Source organism: Bos javanicus, chromosome 19 (assembly GCF_032452875.1).
Source record: "Bos javanicus breed banteng chromosome 19, ARS-OSU_banteng_1.0, whole genome shotgun sequence".
Taxonomy (NCBI): Eukaryota; Metazoa; Chordata; class Mammalia; order Artiodactyla; family Bovidae; genus Bos; species Bos javanicus.
In genome coordinates this window covers 53,998,953-54,016,419 of record NC_083886.1, presented here as the reverse complement: position 1 = coordinate 54,016,419, position 17,467 = coordinate 53,998,953, and the positions used below count along the sequence as shown (strand labels likewise).

Genomic DNA, 17,467 nt, shown 5'->3' with positions numbered 1-17,467 from the left:
GAGAAAGAGAGGGAAAGAAAAAGGGGTATTTATCTTGGAGAGATAAAGGTGTCCCTTTGATTTGCAGTTTCACCACCTGTGTGCAGAAACTTCACCTATTGTTCTGCCGAGGGCTGAGTTCCAATCGAAATCCCGCTTTAATCTCCCCGAAAAGGGAAGGAAGAGGCCCCGCCTGGCATTCCCCTCTCACTTCTAGCGAGGGCTGGACATGCACCCTGGGTGGGGTGGTGGAGCCTGGGGGTTCCACCATTGCCTTAGTTCCCCAAACCAGCAGGATGCTTGGGGTCCAGATGTGGAAGCAGGTCCTAGAGGGAACGCGTCATAGCTCAACTCAGCCCTCAGCGTGCAGCCTGGCAGTGAGCTGTGCCCAGGAGAGGCCTGCTGACCACGGGGAGGAGGGATTGGGTTGCTTTGCCAGTCCCATGGCATGGCCTCTGGTAGCCCAACAGCTAGGAGAGACGTTCCTTCTCAGTCTTGTGATTAAGAAAAACAAAAATGGAGGCATATACCTATGACTGTTTTTAAAGCAAGCCACATTTATGTGGGTAATGCCAGACTAAAAATACTTATTTCCTTCACTTCCCTGAGTCGACGATAGAAAGACAAAGGGAGGCCTTCCCTGGTGGTCCAGTGGTTAAGAATCCGCCTCCCAGTGCGGGGGACATGGGTTCGATCTCTGCTCTGGGAAGATCCCACATGCCTCAAGGCAGCTAAGCCCATGTGCCACAACTATTTAGCGGGTGCTCTAGAGCCCACGAGCCACACCTACTGATGCCCGTGTGACCTAGAGCCCGTGCTCCGCAACAAGAGAAGCCACCCCAATGAGAAGCCCGTGTGCTGCAGCAAAGAGTAGTCCCCACTCTGCAACTAGAGAAAACCCACTTAGCAACAAAGTTCCAGCACAGCCAAAATGAAATGAATACATGTTTAAAATCTGAAATAAATAAATAAATAAATAAATAAAAAAGAAAGCCAAAGGGAGAATCAGAATTATCCAGGCAAAGTCTGGCTAAAAATCTGCCTTCCCTTTGAACATGCAGGGAGGGACTGGACTGTCCCAGGGCTGTGGGCTTGGGCTGTCCCCTGCCCGGCCCCCCGGGGCTGCTGGTCTACCTGCTTCCGCTGTGTCTGTCGACTGAGAGCTGCCCCATGTTTGGTGAGCAGAGGCCTTAGCTAGTGAGCAGTTTTTGCCTCTTGCCTAACACTGACCTTGAGTAAGGTCAAGACTGAGAGTCTCATGGCCTGTGGACTCCCCCACACAGGGACCTCCAGAGTTCAGGGGGACACCCTGCATTTAGGCCAGCACTCTGTGTCTCCAGGACTAACCTGGATATCCCCCAACAACCCTCCTCCTGACCTTGTCCCCTCCACTCCCACCGGCTGTTCCTACCTGTCCTCTGAGGCATGGCTTGACGGTCACTCCTTTTCTTTTTTCTTGTTTTGAAATTCAGTATTTTGAATAGATAACACAGTGACTTGGTCTAAACTATCTGTAGACTCATATTCAGTGAGGTGAATATGCCCGTGTCCTCCATGACCTGCTGCCCCTTCCCCCACACACACTCCTCCTGGTTTCCTGGGTCTCCATCCCTAGGCCATCCACAATAGCAAAAGAAACTACACAAATTCACCTTCTTCACTTTCCCTTTTGTGCCGTGTTCTGTGCCTTGCTCTTTTCATTCCACTGGGTGTCCTGGAGATCTTCCAAAACATACTGGTTGTTTGTCCCTTCTTTTCCTGCCACATACCCTCTGATGGACTCAAGGTTATCCACATGCCTTTCCCGTCACAGTGTTGCTGTACAGAGTCACATCCAGGGCTATCATAGTCTATATCATTCTGTATAATTATGTTCCCTATCAAGCCGGGAAGTTCTGGATTCCAGGGCACGCACTCAGCAGGCTGGACAGGGATTTCCTAGGAGGGCTGAGACGATAACACTTCCCCCAGCAGTGTTCCAAAGTCCCCTCCCTGACAACTGAGCACATGTTGGACTGTGCTGATCTCACTGATGAGAAAAATGACATCATGTGTTTATAACAGGCACCCATTGAATGTTCATTTTAGCAACGCACACCTCCCCTAGCAACAAGTCATAGGGCACTAGTTCTGGCTCAGCTGGCCTTCCTGCGACCCCAGATACGTCAGCCATGGAGGAGGGAGGCCTCCTTTCAAACCTGTTGACTGCACAGGATGCTGTGAGAATTGTGAACTGTGATTGCAGCGCTGCATCCGGATAGATGTGAAGGAGGGAATCTGAGACTGTTTAACCAAAGTCAAGGCGTTGCAAAAACAGAACATTGCATCGCTTGGGACTTCCAGGCCAGGTCAGCGGCTGAACTAAAGTACCAAATACAAGCTCGTAGCGTGTAGACCATTTTAGAAAATGAACAAAAACGGTGATTTCCTGGCTGATGGTCCAGTTGTTGGACATGAAGCTAGACATCCCCCTGCCCCCGACCCTCCTGGGAGCTGTCTGGGCGCTGAGGAAGTGCCTTAGCTGTGGGAGAAGAGAGGGAGGTGGAAGGTGGTGTGGGACTTGGAGGCAGGGACTGCCTCCTCAGCGCCGGCTGGCCTCCGTCAGGCCCGGGGTCTGGCAGGTGGTGCCCCACCACCGCCGACATCCCCCAAGCCCAGGGAGGCCTGCAGCTCTGGACACCCGGGGCCGCCACAGGCACAGAGAGCAGCTGGTTAACATGGGGCAGACACAGGGCATGGGCAGGGCCCTTGGGGGTTGCCCTGATGACACACCGTGTCGCATCCCCCCTTCCCACTTGGGGAGGCCAAGTGGCCCTCGCTCCCTGGGACTCCTGGGCATATCGTGTCGATTGGGACCCAGCGGGTGACCTGAGATCACATGGGTCTCTGCTACAGCAAGACGTGAAAGACAAGATTCCCACCAACTCTTTACCATTAGTGGCAAAGTCCCATCAGGAGGGGTCCCAACCACAGAATCATGACGAGGCTGCGGCAAACACTGAGAGTCACACCTGCAAAGCCCACGAGCCTAGTTAGGGAGATTGGGATCCACATTAAATGCTGCATTTAAAATGGACAGCCACCAAGGTCCTACTACATAGCGTAGGGAACTCTGCTCAATGTTATGTGGCAGCCTGGATGGGAGGGGCATTCGGGGGGAAACGGATACTTATATGTATGCGTATGGCTGAGTCCCTTCACTGCCCACCTGAAACTATCACAACATTGTTAATCGGCTGTACTCCAATACAAAATAAAAGTTAAGAAGCAAACCGGTCATTCCCATGTGAAACGTCTCAGAACAAGCCAGAAAATTCAGACTATACTGTGCTCAGCTGGGGTTAGGAAGGATACCCTGCCTAGAATTCACACCCTCTCAAGGTCAGGGACACAAACTGGTCCCCTTGTGCCCGGGTTTCTGCTTCTGCCATACTTTCCGATAGGAAACCCAGGGGCAGGCAGGGCTCAGCACCTCTGTCAGGTGTTAACTGGTCACTTCATCGCCTTGAGCTCCTGCAGCAGGTTCCCTCTTAATCCTCAGATGGATTGGGTCAAGCTTCAGACATACTCTAGACTCCACCAGTTCTTTATGTTTTTTTTTTTTTTCTATTGGTATCTGTTAATCAAGGACATTTTAATCTATTTTTATTGAAGTATAGTTGATTTACATACAATGTAGTAATTTCTGCTGTACAGCAAAGTGATTCTGTTATACATACATATATATATTCTTTTTTAAATATTATTTTCCATTATGGTTTATTATAGGATATTGAATATAGTTTTCCTGTGCTATATATTAGGATTTGTTGTTTATCCATTCTCTCTATAAAAGCTTATATCTGCTGACCCCAACCTCCCACTTCATCTCTCCTCTGACCTCCCCTGCTCGGCAACTACTAGTCTGTTCTCTATGAAGGACAATTTTAAAGTGTGTCTTTTAAATTTTTATTTATTTTACTTTTTGGCCATGCCATGTGGCTTGTGGGATGTTAGTTCCCCCTGGGGGATTGAACCTGGGCCATGGCATGAAAGCACTGAATCCTAACCACTGGGCCACTAGGAGTTCCCAAGTGTGTCTTTTTTAAAAATAATTTTTATTCAGGATAAGTGACCACATCCCAGGAAATTAGAAAAACAGAAATAAAGATTTAAAATACCACCATCTTTCTCCTTTTGTGACAATGACAGTTTATTAGCTAGCATTCTGGTGTCTTTTTGCCAGGGCATGTCTTACTGAGTGTTCTAATTTCTGTCGTAAAAACTGGACATCTTGGACTTCCCTGGGGGTCCAGTGGTTAAGACTCCATGCTTCCGCTGCACGGGGCGCTGCTGAACCCCTGGTCGGGGAGGCTCTGTGTGCTGCATGGTACAGCCAAAAAAAACAATAAACAAAAAATGTGGGTGTCTTATCATTATTGTCAAATCCTAGATACTTATAAGGCTTCTACTTCCTAAAGAAGTATAAGAAAATAAGTGACTTTTAAAACTTTGGTTTATTGAAGATAACTTATGTAAAAATTTATTATGTAAAGTATTATTGTTAGGTAAATTATTTATTATGTCAATTACCATTATTATTATGTAAGAAGTTATCCTTTGTCAGAGCACAATTCAGATTAGCAAATGGACAGAGGCAAGTAACCATTACACGCTCAAGATACCACATATTTCCTGCAACCCCGAATCTATTGCCTCTTCCCGCCTCCAGCCCCTAGCAAATGCTAATCTGCTGTTTCTGTAGTTTTGTCATTTCCAGAATCTCATATAAGTGGGATCACACGATACACAGCTTTTCTTGTCTGGCTTTTTTTCACTTTGCACAGTGCTTTGAAAGTCTTCCTGGCGTTTCAGGGTCAGCAGTCTGTTCCTTCTCGTTTCCAAGTAATATTCCCTCATGTGGATACATCAACATCTGGTTGTTTCCAGTCTGGAGGGTGGCATGACCAGAGCTGCAGTGCTGTTGTGTGCAGATGTTGGTGTGGGAATGCAAAGTGGAACAGGTCGCTCTGGGAAACACCTCCACAGCACTGAGATTCCCAGTCAGTCCCATCCTCACCAATGCTTAGCAGTGCCATCGTTTTCATGTTAGTTGTTAGCAGACATGTCGCGGTGTTCTGTTGAGATTTTAATTTGATTTCCCTAATGACTAATGATAGTGAGCATTTTTTCATGTGAGTATTTGTCATATCTTCTTTGATGAAGTCTATTTTGCTCATTTTAAAAAATTGAAGTATAGTTGATTACAGTGTTTCAGGTATACACCAAGCAGCAAAGTGACTCAGATCTATAATACACACATATATATATAGTGTTGTTGTGTTGCTGTCGTTTAGTCACTAAGTCGTGTCTGACTTTTTTGCGTGATGCTATAGATTGTAATCTGCTAGGCTTCTCTGTCCATGGGATTTCCCAGGCAAGAATACTAGAGTGGGTTGCCATTTCCTTCTCCAGGGGATCTTCCCAACCCAGGGATTGAACCCATGTCTCCTGCTTGGCAAGTGGATTCTTTACTACTGAGCCACTTGGGAAGCCCACATATACGTATGGAAAAGTACATACACTTTTCCATACATCTTACATTTTATTGTAAGATATTGAATATAGTTCTCTGAGCTGCTGCTGCTGCTGCTGCTAAGTTGCTTCAGTCGTGTCTGACTCTGTGCAACCCCATAGACAGCAGCCCACCAGGCTCCCCCGTCCCTGAGATTCTCCAGGCAAGAACACTGGAGCGGGTTGCCATTTCCTTCTCCAAGTTCTCTGAGCTAGTTTATCTATTTCATATATAGTAGAGTGTATCTGTTAATCTCAAATTCCCAATGCATCCCTCCAACCCCTGTCCCCCTTGGTAACCTTGAGTCTGTTTTTTGTCTATGAGTCTATTTCTACTTTGTAAATAAGTTCATATGTATCATTTTTTTTAGATTACTCATTTAAGTGATACCATGCATTTGTCGATCTCTGACTTACTTCACTTAATATGATAATCTCTAGGTCCATCCATGTTCTTGCAAATGGCACTATTTCATCCTTTTTTTGTATCGATGGACGTGAGTCTGAGTGAACTCCGGGAGTTGGTGATGGACAGGGAGGCCTGGCGTGCTGCAATTCATGGGGTCGCAAAGAGTCGGACACGACTGAGCGACGGAACTGAACTGAACTGAATCACTTATATATACACCATATCTTCTTTATCCATTCATCTGTCAATGGACATGTAGATTGCTTTCATGTTTTGGCTATTGTAGATAGTGCTGCTATAAACACTGGGGTGTATGTATCTTTTTGAATTAGACTTTTCATCTTTTCCAGATATATGCCCAGGAGTGGGATTGCTGGATAACATGGTAACTTTATTTTTAGTTTTTTAAGGAACATTCATACTGTTCTCTGTAGTGGCTGCACCAATTTATATTCCTACCAACAGTGTAGGAGGGTTCCTTTTTCTTCACACCCTCTCCAGCATTTATTGTTTGTACTTTTTTTAAAGTATTCATTTATTTGGGCAAGTTGGGTCTTGGTTGCATCATGTAGGGGCTTTCCTTGTAGCACACGGGCTCTCTAGTTGTGGCATACAGGTTCCAGGAGCACATGGGCCCGGGAGTTTTGGCACGAGGGCTTAGTTTCTCTGCGGCATGTGGGATTTTAGTTCCCCAGCCAGGGACTGAACCCACATCTTCTGCATTGCAAGTCAGATTCTTAACCACTGGACCACCAGGGAAGTCCCAATTATTCGTAGTTTTTGATTATGACCATTCTGACTGGTGGGCTTCCCTCATAGCTCGGTTGGTAAAGAATCCACCTGCAATGCAGGAGACCCTGGTTCGATTCCTGGGTTGGGAAGATCCTCTGGAGAAGGGATAAGGAATAGGCGACCCACTCCAGTAGACTTGGACTTCCCTTGTGGCTCAGCTGGTGAAGAATCCACCTGCAATGCAGGGGATCTGGGTTTGATCCCTGGGTTGGGAAAATCCCCTGGAGAAGGGAAAGGCTACCCACTCCAGTATTCTGGTGTGGAGAATTCCATGGACTGTATAGTCCATGGGGTGGCAAAGAGTCAGACACGACTGAGCGACTTTCACTTTCACTTTGATTTTGACCATTCTGACGGGTGTGTGGTGATAGCCACTGTAGTTTTGATTTGCATTTCTCTAATTATTAGCCATATTGAGCATCTTTGGCTATCTGTATACCTTCTTTGGAGAAATGTATGTTTAGATTTTCTGCCTATTTTTTGATTGGGTTGTTTGTTTTTTTGATATTGAGCTATTTGAACTGTTTGTATATGTTGGAAGTTAATCCCTTGTCGGTCATATCATTTGCAAATATTTCCTCCCAGTCTGTATGTCGTCTTTTTTTTGTTTATGGTTTCCTTCACTGTGAAAAATGTGGACTTTTCAGTCCCATTTGTTTATTTTTAAACTTTATTTTAATTCAGTCCCATTTGTTTATTTTTTATTTGATTTTATGTTTTAACTGTGCTGGGTCTTTATTGACGTGCGTGTGCTTTCTGGTTGTGGAGAGTCGGGACTGCTCTCTAATGGCAGTGTGCGGGCTTCTCATTGCAATGGCTTCTCTTACTGTGGCGCACAGGCTCTAGGCGTGCAGGCGTCTGTTGCAGCTGGTGGGCTCCGAGCACAGGCTCAGTAGTTGTGGTGCACAGACTTAGTAGTCCCATGGCACGTGGGATCTTTCCCGACCAGAGATCAAACTGGTGTCCCCTGCACTGCAAGGCGGATTCTCAACCACTGGACCACCAGGGAAGTCCCCATTTGTTTATTTTTGCTTTTGTTTCCATTATTCTAGGAGATGGATCAAAAACTATTACTGCAGTTTATGTTAAAGAGTGCTCAGCTTATATTTTCCTCTAGGAGTTTTACAGTATCTGGCCTTATATTTAAGTCTTTAACTCATTTTGAGTTTATTTTTGTATATGGTGTTAGAAAATGTTTTAATTTCATTCTTTTACAAGTAGCTGTCTGGTTTTCCCAGCACTTGTTATTGAAGAGACTGTCTGTTCTCCATTGTATATTCTTGTCTCCTTTGTTTAGATTAATTGACCATGTGTGGGTTTATTTCTGGACTCTGTTCTGTTCCATTGATCTATGTGTCTGTTTTGTGTGTGTGTTTGGGCCAGTACCATACTGTTTTGATCACTGTAGCTTCATAGTATAGTCTGAAGTCAGGGAGTGTGATTTCTCCAGCTTGTTCTTCTTTCTCAAGATTGCTTTGGCTATTCAGAATATTTTGTGTTTTCATATAAATTTTAAAAGTTATTGTTCCAGTTCTGTGAAAAATGCCACTGGTGATTTGTTAGGGATTACATTGAATCTGTAGATTGCCTTGAGTAGTATGGCCATCCTAACAATATTGATTCTTTCAACCCAAGAACACAGTATATCTTTCTATCTATTTGTGTCATCTTCAGTTTCTCTCATCAGCATCTTTTAGTTTTCAGAGTGCAGGTTTTTTTTTTTTTTAATGTGTAATAATGACAGACTTTATTTTTTTGGGCTCCAAAATCACTGCAGATGGTGACTGCAGCCATGAAATTAAAAGACGCTTACTCCTTGGAAGAAAAGTTATGACCAACCTAGACAGCATGTTAAAAAGCAGAGATATTACCTTGCCAACAAAGGCCTGTCTAGTCAAGGCTATGGTTTTTCCAGTAGTCATGTATGGATGTGAGAGTTGGACTATAAAGAAAGCTGAGTGCTCAAGAATTGATGCTTTTGAACTGTGGTGTTGGAGAAAACTCTTGAGAGTTCCTTGGACTGCAAGGAGATCCAACCAGTCCATCCTAAAGGAAATCAGTCCTGAATATTCATTGAAAGGACTAATGTTGAAGCTGAAACTCCAATACTTTGGCCACCTGATGCAAAGAACTGACTCATTTGAAAAGACCCTGATGCTGGGAAAGACTGAAGGCGGGAGGAGAAGGGGACAACAGAGAATGAGATGGTTCGATGGCATCACCAATGCGATGGACATGAGTTTGAGCAGGCTCCTGTAGTTGGTGATGGACAGGGAGGTCTGTTGTGCTGCAGTCCATGGGGTCACAAAGAGTCGGACACAACTGAGCGACTGAACTGACTGACTAACGATGTTTACTGCTACACTGATGAAATGAGGAAAAAAAACCCCACAAAACTGGATAGAGCCTAATTGTATCCCAATGAGGTATTTAGAGTTCTATCTGGTCATTGAAAAGAATTAAGGGAAGAAATGTCTGACACACAGAAATTCAAATTCCATTATCCAGGATCTGCAGTTTTTAACTTGACATTACTTATGGGCATGTCCATGGCCAGTATGCTGAGGGAATTTGAAGAGACAGCCACCTGTGTTCTTCCCAGCCACACCATTTACTCAAATGCCCTGAGCATCATGTTCAAGAGTGCTAAACTGAGATAGCAGCATTTTCTTTCCAAGATTATTATCACGACTAAAGGAGATGGGATGGCAGTGACCACTCCTCACCACCAAGCACAAGCCAACAGTTTCCTGTCCTTCCTCCTCCTATCATCACAATATTAGAAGAGTTTAAGACTTGGGCTTGAGAAGGGTAGTAGTTCCAACACATTAGAAAATAATAGTCAAGATTCAACCACTGTTGGGACTTCCCTGGTGGTTCAGTGGTTAGGAGTCCATGCTTCCACTGCAGGAGGCTGGGTTTGATTTCTTGTTGGGGAATTAAGATCCTACATGGTGTGTACTGTGGCTATAAAAATAAATATTTGAAAGTCATGCAAAAAAAATTTTTAATATTCAACTAATACTAATAGAGTTGGTTTCCTAATTTCTTTCTCTTCACTCTATGAGCTTCCTCCCAGTAGGGTACCACCATACACATTGGTGTTCTGATGTCCTGGCTTTGCTCTTTCAATTTTGGCAGTGAATGCCAGCATCAAGTCAAGTCCATGGATGTTGAGCTTGAAGCCTATAAGAAATCCATCATGAAGGAGGAAGAAAAGAATGAGAAGCTGGCCAGCATCCTGAACCGGGCAGAGACAGAAGCCAACCTGATGCAGAAACTGACCTCACAGTGCCTGACTAAGGAGGAGGCCCTGCAGAATGAGTTTAACACCTACAGGCTCACCCTGCTGGACACAGAGGATGCACTGGGCAAGGCCCATGTGGTATGGTCATGTCCCCCACCAGCAGGGCAAGCCTCCCCACTCTACTTCATAGTATCCACCCTCTAACTCTTTCTTTCTAGGAATACACAGCAACTGTGGGAGAATTGCAGACTCTCCACCAGGCCATCCAGCATGAGCAGGAGCTGAGGAGGAAGATGGATGCCTCCATCATGGAGAAGCTGAAGGAGCACATGACCTCCAACAAGATGACCAAATACTTCCACCAGCTCATCCTGAAGCTCCAGAAGGAAAAGACCAACCTGGTACGCCAGCTGCACACACCTGGGCCACAATGGGTGGATGCTTTCATGGTGCTCAAGCATTGGGGCAGCTCTAGTGGGAACAGACCACATGTGGTGGAAGGGCACGGAGCATGTCCATTCACCTTTCATTTTTGTCTAGTTGTAAAAGTAATGCATTTTTATTGTGGAAAACCTGGAAATACAAAAAGGCATAAGAAGAAAATAAGACAGCTGCAATCCCACCTTCCACAGACAATCTCTTCTGAAACTCAGGTGTATTTCCTTCTGGAAATTTTTCTAAACACACATGGTCATACTCATACACACAAAGACACACAGAAACACACATTACATACACATTCCCACATGCACACATGAGCAAAAACAAGCACACAGATTCACACACACACATACACATTTGTTTAACATGTTCACATACATGAACAGACATGTGAAGATGCATATGCACACACAACCTGAGAGGACATAGGACTCTTACTATAATCAGTCTTTAAACCACTCTAATCCATTTTCATTAATTTTACTGAAACGCAACACAGAGCGAAAAGTGCACAAACAAGTGTAGGAGCCCATTAATTTTTCACTGTGTGTGCAGTGTTTTATTTTACATTATTGGTCATATTTAACATAACATTTTCCATAAATATTATTAGAAAAAGTGCATGTCGGTTTATGCATCACATTTTATCCTTCAAATATACATGTTTTCTTTAATAATTCTCTTTTCGGACACTTAAAGTTGTTTTAAACTTTAGAAATAACTCAGCACTGAACATACTTGTTCACACATCTTTGTCCACATGTCTGACGATAAATTGCTGCAGCAGAGACCCTGGTCAAATTGGTAGGAGCATTGAAAATGAATCATGGAGTAGCCCGACCCTCTGCTTTCCCACGATGTGCCTAAAGGTCCTGAGTGAGTGTGACTGGCCCTCCTGGACTGAGGACCCAACCCCTATCCCTGGAAAGAGCTCTCTTTTGCTCCCCCAGGGGTCTTGCCTTTCTCTGAGCAGGGGTCCCTATGTCCTGAAAAAAGCAATTTGCTACTTAGGTTTTTTCTTCTTTGGTTCTTCCTGTGTGACCCCCTGCCTTAGGGTGCTGTCTACCTGGCTTGCTAGAACTCTGAGGCACCTCATGCCTCCCAGATACCTGGGAGGAGACGAGCTGGCTCCTGGCTTGCTTGTGCCAAGGAACTGAGGAGAGGGGGCTGGAGCCAAGACTGTGCATGCCTGGGTCTCCTTGAGATGTCCTGGTTGATGCTAGTGGAGTCCTACCAGTTCTTATTCCAGGAAGTGGGGGCAAGACTACCTGCTGGGAGCAAAACAGTGGGGCCCAAGTGTGCACTGGAAAAGTTATGCAGTGTGGTGAGTGTGAAATAAACTTGCCCAGCCCTGATGCAATATCACAGAGGCTGATCCCCATGCTCCCGGGTGTCCCCCTTTCCCAGTCACCCATGTGGACAACACATGTGCTACCACCCATGTCCACGGGAGGGCAGTAAAGTCCTGGGTCAGCATTTGTTGGAACACTTGGTGGGTGATAGGTGTACTACCACCTATGTCCACAGGAGGGCGCTAAAGAGATTTGGACCAGCATTTATTGCAAAAATTCATGGACAGCAGGTGTACTGCCACCCATGTCCACATGAGGGCAGTAAAGAGTCCTGGGCTAGCGTTTATTGCAAAAATTCGTGGGGTAGGAGTATTACCACTCATGTCCATAGGAGGGCGGTAAAGAGACTTGGACCAACATTTATTGCAAAAATTCATGGACAGCAGGTGTACTGCCACCCATGTCCACAAGGGGGCAATAAAGAGTTCTGGACCAGCATTTATTGCAAAAATTTGTGGGCAGAAAGTGCACTACCACCCATGTTCACAAGAGGGAAATAAAGTTCTGGGCTAGCATTTGTTGGACCTCTTGGTGGGTGGCAGATGTACTACCACTTGTGTCCACACGAGGGCAGTAAAGTCCTGGGCCAACATTTGTTGGACCAGTTGGTGGGTGGCAGATGTACTACCACCCATGTCCACAGGATGGCAGTAAAGAGTCCTGAACCCAGCATTTGTTGGAGCGCTTTGTGGGCAGTAGGTGTACTACTATTCGTGTCCACATGAGGGCGATAAAGAGTCCTGGGCCAGCATTTGTTGCAACAATAGCCAACAGCAAATCCAGCTCTTGAAAGGAGGCACTTCTCCCACTGCTCAGTACCCCTGTGGCCTGGTGGCAGACAGGGGATATCTGGGACAGGGAGCAGAAGTTGTAGAGGGACAGAATCATCCAGAGCTGTGTTCAGAGGGATTGCAGGCATGGGTGAACCATGAGATCTACACAGTTAATAAAGGAGTGGTACCGATGTCCCAGGAGGAGGCCAGGGTGGTCTCAACATGCGGGACAAACAGCCTGAGGAGGCTGAGGGGAGGTCAGGGTGCTCTGGTTGGCCTGTTTGGTGGCTGAAAGGAGACTTAGGAACTGAAGCCCTTCCAGTATGGGCAGAGTCCTTGTGAAGACCTGGCAATTTTGGATAATCTTGGCAAAGAAAGGGATGGGTGGATAACCAGAGCTCAGAGGAGCCAAAGGGGCCAAGGTGTTACATAGGAAGCTGGGTGTCTTGAGATGCTGGCAAGGTCTGACTTTAAACCTAGGGATGTCCTGGAAAGCCACGCATGATAGTTGGTCAGAGAGTGGGTGTTTGACAAAGCCAGCTGGGGTCATGTGGGGGAAGAGAAGAAATGACTGGAGCATGGGCAGGAGTTGGTGGGAGCCACAGGCTGATAGAGAGCTGAGGATTTGCAGGGGCAGGAGCCGTTGGGCAGCCAACAGTGAGAGGCTGGCTGGCAAGGTCAAGGCATAGCCACAGTCCAGGGAAAAGGGCCCTGATACCAAAGTGAGCCTGAGCTGCCTCCCTCCCTAATTCTCACAAGTGTCCTTACAATCAACTCTCCACTGTAGGAAAGAATGGAGAAAATCTGTCTTCTGAAACCTGCAGAGGAGGCAGGGTGGGCTGGCTCAGCCTTCAGGACAGAGGGCAGGTCCAAGGAGCCCTGGGCAGCTCTGCCCTGGGCTGAAGCTCCCAACCCCAGAATCATGGTTGGCAAAAGTTCCAGGACCACAAGCCTCTGGCCAGGTGGTAAATGACACCCCACAGTACAATCTTTTCTCTCCATGACCGTGTCCAATTTTTTAGTGAAATGTAAAGGACATTTGTCCCATAAAATAGAAGTTAGAAGTTGGCATTTGTCACAGCATTATTTCGAGTAGGAATGTTGATAACAGATGACAAGCTCAAAGAGGGCAGGCATGTTGGTTTTCTTCACCAAAAGCACATGAGCTGTTGAGAGCAGGGGCCCTGTGCTTATGAAACAGATGACATTCCCAGGGACAGCTGTGACTTGCTTCCCAATGTCTGTTACAAATATGACTATTATACAACCATTAAAAATGACATGACATGACGTGTCAAATTGAAACATGGCTTACAAAGCTATATGTACAGTGTGACCCTGTTTTTGGGCAGGGAGGAAGAGGGTTTATATACAAAGTCAAGAAGGCAGAATAGATTCTAAATAGTAATGCTGGCTAACTGTGTGGCAGATTTACGGGCGATCATCTGTATTTTTACATTTCCCCATTTCATGTATTTTACTGTTTGATAAGAAGAGATAATAATATCAGCTTTCTTTTTTTGTGAGGAATCATTAGGGTTCAAACAAGTAAGTCCTTTGACAGGTCATAAGGTGGAGAAAAAAACCAACATCCTCCTCTGTTTTAGAATTTCTCCAGATGAATACCCAGATCAAGGAAAACAAGAAGCCAACCAACTCATGTGGAGCCTCTCAGAAAGAGGAAAAAAGTTCAGACTTGTTTCCTTCTGCTAATTCAGGTGACACATCTTTCCAAAATTGACGGTGACATTGCTCAGACCACCCTGGACATCACGAACACCAACTGCAGGCTGGACATGCATCAGAAGATACTGGCTGAGCTGGATAAGGAAGTGAAAAAAGTCAACGACCTCATCAACAACAGTGAAAATGAAATTTCCAGGCGCACGATACTGATTGAAAGAAAGCAAGGCCTCATCAACTTTTTCAACAAGCAGCTGGAGCAGATGGTTTCTGAACTTGGGGTAGGACCCCAGGATCAGGAGAGGCCACTTGGGTTGATATCTGTGCCTGGCCATTTCCGAAACTGCTTATGTTCAGGGACAGACTCATGTAGGACACAGGCGTTCCCACCCTACCCCTCTTACGGGTGAAATGCACATGTCTGTGTAGAATGCTGACTCAGGGGCTGTCTGCAGACCTTCTCTGTGGGGACACATAGTCAATATTTCAGGTGTTATAGACCATACGGTCTCTGTTGCAACCCCTCACCCTAGCGGTTATGAGGAGCCACTGCAGTAGGTAAACAGACAAGTGTGTCCATGTGTGATGAAACCTTACTTATGGGCCCTGAAGTCTGGATTCCATATAACTTCCACCTGGCATGAAATTGTCTTCTTTTGCTATTTTGTGTGTCCCGTGGACTATGTGAAGGCAGGCAGCGGGCAGGATCTTACTCACCGCTGCTCTTAGTGGTCTGATGGGTTTGAGGCTTGAAGTTCAATAGGTTATCCAGTGTCCCTGACCTGAGGACCCCACAACAGCCTCAAATCCCAGAGCAGCAGGGGCAGTTGGTGGGGATGCTCTTAGGTAGACCCCAACCAGAGCATGGTCTCAGAGCTGTAACTTGAATGGATTCCAAGGGAGTAAAGACCCTAACCTATGACAGTCTGTTGTGAAAAGACAATTTGCAAAGCCCTTTTGGGTAACAGAGGCCCCACAAGACTGGGGCGTGGTGGGGCCAGGCCAGTGGAGGAAGGGAAGCTGGTGGCAGACCAGCAGATCACCAGAACAGAATCTCCCACAGCAGGTCAGGCCATATGGCCTTGGAACGCAGAAGAGGGGACACAATGACAGGGTTCCTAGGCCCTCTGAGTAAAGATCCCCTACTCAGCATACAGATGCATGATCTCAGGTGTCCCGCCCTCTGCAGCCCACCCTGACTTTAGGGACTCAGTCTGCTTTCTGGCGAACATCGCTTTCAGGGGGAAGAAGTGGGGCCCCTGGAGCTGGAGATCAAGAGGTTGACCAAGCTGATCGAGGAAAACAACACCAACGTGACGCAGGCCCAGGTGACCTGGCTGCGGCTGCAGCAGGAGATGGTGAAGGTCACACAGGAGCGCGAGGAGCACCTGGTCTCCCTGGACATGTCCAAGAAGGAGATCCACATCCTGGAGCAGAAGAAAATACGGATAGAAAGTGAGCTCCCCTGCCCAGCCCCTCCACAGCACCTGCTGAGGCTTTCTGGTGCCATCTGGTCCCACCGGGTCAGCTGGGCCGGGCAGCCCCACAGGAAGTGCTGCTGGGTGTCCGGGGCCCACTCTGCCTGGACACATGGTGCCTGTTTCTTCCCAGAGGTCCTGCCGCCTTCTTGTCCGGCCCTCTGGGCTCCCAAACCTGCTTGTGCGAGGTCGGGGTCGTTGCTTTCCACCCTCTGCCCCGGAGCTTGCTGACCTTTCCTGGGGACTCGGTGTCTGAGCGGCAACCACGTCCCCTTCTGCCTCCGCTGTCTGGGTGGGGATGCCCGAAGGTCAGCGGGGAAGGAGGGTGCAGTGTGCACAGACCCCCGATCTCAACCCCCGGGGGCCACTCCCCACCCCCGGTCACCCTCCCCACAGACAAGATCAACCAGGAGAAGAAGGAGCAGAAACAGATCGAGCGCCACATGAAGGACCTGGACAACGATCTGAAGAAGCTCAACTTGCTGATGAACCAGAACCGGTGCAGCTCCGAGGAGCTACAGCAGGACAACCTGGCCACGGAGAGCGAGTTCGTGCGCTCGCTCAAGGTGCGCTCCGGGCTCAGAGTGGATGGGCGGGGCAAGCAGGTGCGCGCAGTCCTCGGCCCCGGCCACCGCCCCTCTCTCCTCTCCACGCAGGCCTCAGAGCGGGAGACCATCGAGATGCAGGAGAAGCTGAACCAGCTGAGCGAGGAGAAGGCAGCCGTGCTCAACAGCCTGGTGGAGGCGGAGTGAGTGCCCAGGCGCCGGTCCGGAGGGTCGCTGCCCACGGTTCACGGTTCACGGAAACCAGTTGGTGCGCGGGGAGGGGGCGGGGGGGCGCGGCCCTGCACCTCAGCCGGATCCCTGGGAACAGCGGAGTTCTGTGCCTCCGGGCAACCCTTCTGCAAAGCCATGATGGTGATCATTGGAAGTGGAGTGGCTTCCTTCCGCACAGACCTTTTAAAAACTGTATGATCTTTCTGGTGCCTGATTATAAGAGTAATCCAGACCCAACGGTAAGCATTGTAAACCATAGCAATGAGTGCAGAGTAGAAAGGAGAATCACACTTAATCCAGCCCTCTTCCTTTACGGTTTTCTCTGTAGGTTTCTTTCATTTTTTTTTTCTTTTAAACCATAGTGCGATTTTCTCTGTCTGCCTTTGAAGCAGCCTTTATTATATTTCTCTGTGGATGTCTTCCCCCTCGGGATGCACGGGTCTGCGTTCCGAGCTGCGAGGACCCCTGAGCCGCCCTGTGTGCGCCCTAATTGGCTCATGTGCTCTCCAAGGCGCTGAGCGGCAAAGGGACCATTCGTTCCCTGCGTTTTGACAGAGTCGACACATAACACTACCTGGAACTTTTTCAAGGGATCTTAGTGCCTGCAGGCTGCTACAACTCAACACCACAGGCTGGGGCTTTATAAACAACAGGAATTTGTTGCTCATAGTTGTTGAGGCTGGAAGTCTGAGATCAGGGTACTTGTGAGGTCGGGTGAGGGCTCTTTTCTGGGTTGCAGACTTCTCACTGTGTCCTCACAGGGTGGCAAGAGAAGGGAAGCTCTCTGGGGTCTCTTTAATGAGCGCACTAATCCCATTCATAGGGGCTCCACTCTCATGACCTCATCACCCCACCACCACCACCAAAGACCGGGCATGAGGATTCCAACATGTTGATTTGCAGGGTGGGGACACAAACATTCAGACAACAGGGGTGGAGGGCATATGTCTTTGCTAACATTTTAATAGTTTTCAGGCTCTTGGT

At 47.3% G+C, this 17,467-nt stretch overlaps 1 protein-coding gene across 2 annotated transcripts in view; it reads left to right on the top strand.

Annotated features, from left to right (window-relative positions):
• CCDC40 (coiled-coil domain containing 40) overlaps positions 1-17,467 on the top strand; it is a 42,405-nt gene that overhangs the window by 18,710 nt on the left and 6,228 nt on the right. For both annotated transcript variants that reach the window (XM_061392646.1, XM_061392647.1), the window contains 6 exons: positions 9,875-10,118; positions 10,199-10,381; positions 14,265-14,510; positions 15,471-15,684; positions 16,104-16,273; positions 16,364-16,455. In XM_061392646.1, the coding sequence (XP_061248630.1) occupies positions 9,875-10,118; positions 10,199-10,381; positions 14,265-14,510; positions 15,471-15,684; positions 16,104-16,273; positions 16,364-16,455 (1,149 nt within the window). The remainder of the gene's footprint in view (positions 1-9,874; positions 10,119-10,198; positions 10,382-14,264; positions 14,511-15,470; positions 15,685-16,103; positions 16,274-16,363; positions 16,456-17,467) is intronic.